The 7,683-nt window shown below is 35.6% G+C and overlaps 1 protein-coding gene across 1 annotated transcript; it reads left to right on the top strand.

Moving 5' to 3' along the window:
- The first annotated feature begins 271 nt into the window (after window positions 1–271).
- LOC120004913 (UDP-glycosyltransferase 92A1-like) lies at window positions 272–2,363 on the top strand. Its single transcript, XM_038854258.1, has one exon. It carries the CDS (start codon window positions 664–666, stop codon window positions 2,161–2,163), a length of 1,500 nt encoding a protein of 499 aa, XP_038710186.1. The 5' UTR covers window positions 272–663; the 3' UTR covers window positions 2,164–2,363.
- Window positions 2,364–7,683: the final 5,320 nt, after the last annotated feature.

A 7,683-nucleotide genomic window follows, 5' to 3' on the forward strand; every position in this document is an offset into this window, starting at 1 on the left:
TCATCCGAAGTGGGTGCTGCCATGTAGTCTGGTTTCTCCCAATCTGGTTATTATGCCAGCGAACAAAAGTCTGGTTTTTTTCCTCTCTTTTTTTCCACTGCTGACTCCTGTGCCTGCTCTCAACTTTTGTTGATTGTACCCATGAACAAAGGTATATTGATAGGAATATTTTGGTAATATTAAGGAGAAAACTGATCAACACATACTTGTGTCAAATCTGAACCCAGTAGACATTTGGGCCCAAATGACCAAGGAAAAGATCCCTAAAATTTGCTAGGAGGGACCAATATGTGATTAAATTGGAAGTGACAAAACGTCACTAACTTGACCAAACAAAAAATACAAAAAGAGAAAGGGCACATAGGCTTGAAGGATCAGAAAATCCAATAATTCTTAAACCTTTTTTCCTCCTAAAGCAAGTAACTCTCGCTTTAGGACCAACTTAAATTCCCATTTATCCAAAAGAGTCACTGCCATACAGCTGCCTAACATCAATAAAATAAAATATCATCGTTCTTGGTTCCTGGTCAAGTTTAGCACACATTAAACTTGCGGATCCAAATTCTCCACGACCACCCAGTTTTGAATATAAGAGTTTATGGGGATAGAATCCCATATTTCCATTTGTCTTTCTTTCTTGTGTTTGAGCCAAATTTGACAGAAATGGGGTCAAGAGGGCACGTAGTGATGCTCCCAATGATGGCTCATGGTCATTTAATACCATTTCTTTCACTGGCAAGACAAATCGAACAAAGAAGTGGCTTCACAATCACCATTGCAAATACCCCTCTCAACATCCAATACCTTCAATCCACTATCACCTCCCCTGAACCCAACATTCACCTTGTGGAGCTACCATTCATTAATACTGACCATGGACTCCCACCCAACACAGAGAACACAGAAGACTTGACTCTCAATCTGATCATTAACCTCTGCAAATCATCAATAAGCCTGAAAACGCCGTGCCAAAATCTTATACAAGATATCATTGACAAAGAAGGGCAGCCTCCACTCTGTATCATATCAGATGTGTTCTTCGGATGGGCTAGTGAGGTTGCCAAGAGTACTGGGACTGTCAATGTTACCTTCACCACTTGCGGCGCGTATGGCACTTTGGCTTACTCTTCAATGTGGTTGAACCTCCCTCATCGACACAAAATCGATGATTCTGGTGAATTCAACGTGCCCGGATTCCCTGATCATTGTCGATTTCATGTCACTCAGTTGCATAGCTTTTTAAGAAATGCAGATGGGTTTGATTCTTGGTCCAAGTTTATGCAGACACAGATATCTCTGTCTTTGAAGTCATGTGGATGGTTGTGTAATACAATTGAAGAGATTGAGCCTCTTGGATTGCAACGACTTAGAGACTATGTCAAAGTCCCTATTTGGAGTATTGGTCCTCTGCTGCCTCCTGCAGTACTTCTCAAGGAATCAAGCCCTACACATTCAAGTATAAACCGTCAGCGAGCAGGAAAAATTCCGGGAATATCAGCAGAGGAATGTATCGAATGGCTTAATTCACATTCAAGTTCTTCTGTTGTTTACATTTCTTTTGGTTCTCAAAACACAATTAGTCCATCTCAAATGATGGGGTTGGCAAATGGATTGGAGATGGCGAAGAAACCATTCATTTGGGTCATTAGACCACCAATTGGTTTCAACATAAAAGGCGAAATCAAGCCCGAATGGCTCCCGGAAGGGTTCGAGGATCGAATGAAGAAGAGCAAACAAGGATTGTTAGTTAAAAACTGGGCACCCCAATTGGACATACTGTCTCATAACTCTACCGGTGCATTTTTGAGCCATTGCGGGTGGAATTCGGTGCTGGAGAGCTTGAGCCAAGGCGTGCCGATGATCGGGTGGCCTTTGGCAGCAGAACAAACATATAATTCAAAAATGTTGGTGGAGGAGATGGGAGTGAGTGTGGAGTTAACAAGAGGAGTTGAAGGTGTTGTTGAAGGGAGTGAAGTGAAGAGAGTGATAGATTTGGTAATGGATAAGAATGGGATATTAGGACAGAATATGAAAAAGAAAGCTTGGGAGATTAGAGAACAAATAAGAGCAGCAGTGAGAGATGATGGAGAATCAAAGGGATCATCTGTCAAGGCTTTGAATGATTTTGTTAGCGCCATTCAAAATCAGAAAATAAATGCCTAATCACCATATCAGTTTGCAGTGCAGTTGAAGTTGATTAGAACAAATCGTTGCATTTTGAGTTACTGCATATTGCATCTTAAAGAAGGCATGATTTAATGAACGATCATCAAGTTAGGAAATAAATTTTAAGATACCTGTCAAAGTTTCTATGTTATTATTCTCATTTGAATCACTATATATATATATATCACTAGTTCTTACTTATTATCAATCAAATTGTTTTTCATGTACGGTTTATTTAGACTAATTTTAGAGAAATTTATCAAAATAATAATGAGTTTCTTAAAATTTCCAAGTGTAAGATATAGACAATAAAATCAAAGACTGTTAATAAGGAATGAATAGAAGCATTTAATAAGTGGTTTGTAGTGACTCTAAAACTCTTGTGGGAAGGCTTGGGGTTTTCAATGTCAACATATGTCCTCCGGATTGGCAATACTGTGACTCATTCTCTTACAAGAATGGCTACGCATGTTAGTAGGAGGTCTATATGACTAAATGGGTGTTCGTCGGATGTTATTCCCCTTGTTAGGAGGGCACGTTGTAGTTCTTTAGGTGGTTAATAAAATTCTTCCAAAAAAAGGTAGTTGTAGTAACAAATACTAAAAATATTGCATTGAAAATCTTCTAAGACAAATTACCATGTTGTAAAGCGTCATAGAAATTCCTCTACTTGAAGAAATCACTCTCTTTTTGTCAAAATTCAAACCCTTCTCCCCATGGTTTATCTTGAGACAAGTGAACGTGGCAAGGTACGAGAGGACAGTGCTTGTTCTTTGTGTTTGTGTTTTTATAGATAGGTGGATTGCGGAATCAAGTCTTATCAACAAACTGACGTGGTGCAATAAGACAAAGTCCAATTAAACCTCAACACTAGTCTACAAATTTGCTTTGATTGATAGCTACATGTCACAAGAGCTAGTGGAATGTTTGGCGGGGTAGGGAAGAAAGATGTAGAGCGTTGTAATCAAAATTGAACTTTAGTTGTATTTAGAATACGTACTCCTCTCGCTAATGCCAATGAGTTCTGTTATGCATAGCCTAATGAGTCCAAAAACTTACTTGAAGAATTAAAACTGGCGTATAATATGGCCATCTCCTGTAGTTTCCACTAAATAGTACTAGATGTTATTTGTACCTAACCTTTGGTTTTCACACCCACTGTATATGTATGTGTCCCTATCGGCTTTCGGTACCGACCTGAGAATGCACCTCCGTCAACTTAGGTATTCTAAGTATTCGAATCCTAAAAGGATAAAAGTTTTGAAGGAGTTCGACTCTTATTGGAAAAAGAATCTGGAGGGGAGTTACCTTTAGAAAAATCATTTTAAATCAGAGAAAAAGAGAGATCTACTCTTATTATAATTAAAACTCTCCAATTCATATAAAAAGAGACCTTAAATATGAGGTAAATTAATTTTGAACTCTGCACTTTCAATTGTTAGTTTTTTGAGAGAGCTCTGAACACCGGGCACCACTCAATAGCAAAGTTCCGTAGACAACTGAACAGTCATCCAAGGAAGGTAGTTTGACCAACTAATTCGTCATTTAGGTCAATTCTGTTTTTGTGTTCTTCTTCCTTTTGTATTTGGATTCCTAAACTTCTAGGATTTTGAGTTTTGAGTATCCCATATACATGTAATCCTAAAGATTATATGTGACTAGAATTAATCACAACCATTGATCAAATCAAATCAAATCAAATTCAAATCCTACTACGTACAACAGATGAAATTCCAAACTAAATAATATTAGTTTTAGATTTCCTTATTTTATGCAACTACACTTTAATCAGGAAAACAATACTATTAGTATTATATAATTTTGTACAAAATAATTAATTCATTTTATAATTAACTTTTTAATTATAATACACAAAACAATAATCTCAACAATCATTTATTCACGTTGATGGATTATCAAATAATTGAATCATCTCTATTATCTTATAATAAACCATTCCTTTCGTAAGACACATACGCACTATTATTGTGTGTAACCTAATTAGGTTCTCCATAAAAGCTAGCAATGGAACATTATTGAATAATATGCTAATCGAAATAACTTTCGATGTTCAGTTGAAACTCTTCCAATCCATGCAAATGAATTAGAACTCTTTCTAATTCTTCCGTTCATTATTACCATGCAAAGTTCCTATAATCCATGGTTGACGCGTAGGTACATGTCATGACTACCTAGTTATAAAGAATATGTTGGCGAACATTTCATATTTGTTAGCGTGTAAAAAAAACCACAAATACATGCCTTTTGCAATACAACTTAAAACACATAGTGAGATTTTGAGAGTTACTCTTGATCACTCGTGGTACTTGTGCTGTGAAACCGTAGGATCTAGTCTTGTACTAGATTCACGACCTTAGACAATACTACATAATTGAATGGTTGCGCACGTGTGTCCACTTGCCGCCTTCGTCATCCACACCTCTCTACAATTGTCGCATGTTTGGTGCAGCGTTGGACAAGGCGAAACCGTTGTGCGGTCCATTGGCGTCCAAACGGCATGGCGTCAAAGGCAGAACCGCTGTTGAGATTACAGTGGTTCCCCTTCGTCTCCAGAAGCTCCGGAGAGGAAACTCTTGCATTTAATTTTTTTAAAAAAATTAAAGTGGAGCCCTCACTGGCCCCATTGTTTGTACTTAAATATTGTTTTCTAAAGTTAACGTGGCCCCTGTTTGTAAGAAAACAATACTTTATTTTTTTGAGTAAAGTAAAATAAATATTTACATTTATACATAAATTAATAATACGTGATGTTAATAATATCTTTATTTTTTAAAGTTAAGTAAAATAAATATATTGTTGGCCCTATTTGTATAATATCTTATTAATAAATCGTTAATATTTCTACAAAATTTATTAATATTTTAAAATATGGGACCCACTTTTATTAATTAATATTTTTATAATAAAATATATGATTATTAACTTTTAAGAGATTTTTATACTTAAAATCAATTTTAATAAAAAATTATATTTATCATATTAAATTTAATAACAAAATTTAATATAAAAATCATAAAATCTAATATTTTAATTCAACAACATTTCCGCTAGCCTCAACTTTTAATTCACCAAAAACCTCACAATATTACACTGCTTTAACCTCAGTTTTTTTTCGCAGCTTTTCCGTTAGCATTGAAAATCAATTCTTCCGCTCTACCAAATGAACCCACCGGGTCAGGTTTAATTTATTATTCACTTGTACCGGAGTAGCCTGCGTTTGATATAATTAGAAAGCATGAATATGTTTTATTTTCTTATTTTTGTTAAGAAATTCGAACTTATATTTTGCATGTTTATAAATTGCAAAATAAATATCAAATGTTATCAGAAAATTTGAGGTGTGAATACTTTGATGAATATAGAGTATACCCTGCAAATTAATTTCGTGCTTAAACATGTTGTTTAGAAAAGAAAAACTTCAAACCTTATTTGCATCCACCCGAAACTTTGAACACGTATAAATATTTCCACCAATCAAATTAGGTGCCAATCCTAATATTTGTAGAAAGATCTTTGAATAAGCTTTCCAACGACATATATATATATCATGCTTAATTTGAATTTATGGTTTGAAAGAAATTATGATTTAAAGTTTGCATTTAGTGTTTGTGACGACACCACCGTTGCCTTCAGCAGAGACTTGAGGTTCGGGTTGCAGAGGTCCGAACTCGCAATTGGCCGCACAGAACGACGCCAGGCAAACATGCGTCTGGGGGCGCTGACTCGCGGGGTCGTCGGGCAGTAGTCTGGGTTGACTCCCGCGCCAATGATCGGATATTCCTAAAATATGACTTCAGAAAATGTTCCAGCAAAACATCAAATCCACTTTAAATGGTCAAGTATGGAAGGAAAAACTAAATAGCAAGCATTTAACAGACCTCTACTCCTTGTTCCGAGTAAGGCCTAGTACAGAATCCGTATGACTGCTACCTTCTTTGTATTGGATTGATGTCTAGCACAAAGCAAGTTCCAGAATCAATAAAATTAGGAACATCATACCAATGTAATAGAAATTCACAGACAAATGCCGTTACGAGGTAGAGTATGTTGTTGTACTGTCAATGTATCCTTTGTGCAAAACAACTCATAAACAACTGATTTTCTGCCTTACTGTTTTTTAAGGACATGATGCAGAATCTGAAAACTTTCTTCATTTTTTGCTCCCTGTACAACTACTGCATGGCCCATAGATTTATTGATTCAATTAAACGGAAATAGATACGTTAGAGGGAGTTTCTATCCTTTCCTTTCCTTGAATAAACACCAAATTGAACATCAAGCATAAAATGGAAGCGTAGACACAGATATACACCCAAACATGAAAGAAGTAGGACTATGTTACCATAAAAACAACAGCTGCTGAGCAGGTATATAATGGATACGGCTGGAGTTTGGACGAAGAAGACGAAGCACGAAATGAAATCAAAGGCAAGTTGGGTTATACTCTCCGGTCTTCGCAAACAGATCGGACAAACAGAGGTGATAGGGATCTCCAGTAATCAATTTTGACCATTAATTAATATAAGTATAAGAGTCCACAAAACCTAATGTGCATCATCAATCAAGGGACATGATTGATTACAAGGATGATTGAGATCCCTAACATTTTTGTCGGACAAAACCCCACCGTGAGAGACGAAATTTTTTAAAAAAAAAACAAAGAAAAAAAAAAGAACATCAGCAGGCGATACTAAGTTGGGCCTGAAATGGCCGAATTTGATCCCATATAGGCGTGCTCGTGGGCTTCTAAGATTTCTTGCAGCCAACTAAAATAATGTAATGATTTGAACTAATTAATTAAGCAAAAAAAAACCCTAATTTGACATTTTTAAATATTTATCAATAGACTAATAATAGTCAAACCCAAAGCTTCACATTAAACAAATGATGCTTAATTATTTGTCCTCTACTGTTTCTGCATCTCTCTTGTTAGACAGCTAACGTTCATAAGCTGTATGTATCCACAAGCAACGTCACATGCTGTTGCTACAGAGTCACTTCTCCATTGTTTTCTGAAATGTTAAATGATATAACTAGCATTAGCACCTACTTTGGCTCTTATAAGATATTAAAATATGCTTACAATATTTATGTATATATATTAAGATATGACCGAAAAGTTCATATCTTTATTAATTATTTGAATCAAGATTCTCTGCATTCATAATACATTCTAAATAAATTATTATGATTTTTTTTTTGTCTAATCAAACAATCGTATCTTTTATGCACATAATACCCACAAGGGGCAATTATACTCATGACCCCAACCCCCAAACAAAAATTCCCAACCGCAAGCTCCTGTGAGACTAGAACGCAAGGCCTTTAAGGTCCTGAGTGGATTTGAGGGTTTTACAATTCTCTAGAGTTTACAATTCACATATAATAGTGGAGAAAAAGTCATACAAGTTTTAAAAATAAAAATACAGTGTGATATGACACACCTCTCAAACTATTAGATTCAAATCGTATAGTTTACAATTTTAAACAAATTGC

The sequence above is a fragment of the Tripterygium wilfordii genome, chromosome 9 (genome assembly GCF_013401445.1).
Source record: "Tripterygium wilfordii isolate XIE 37 chromosome 9, ASM1340144v1, whole genome shotgun sequence".
Lineage (NCBI taxonomy): Eukaryota > Viridiplantae > Streptophyta > Magnoliopsida > Celastrales > Celastraceae > Tripterygium > Tripterygium wilfordii.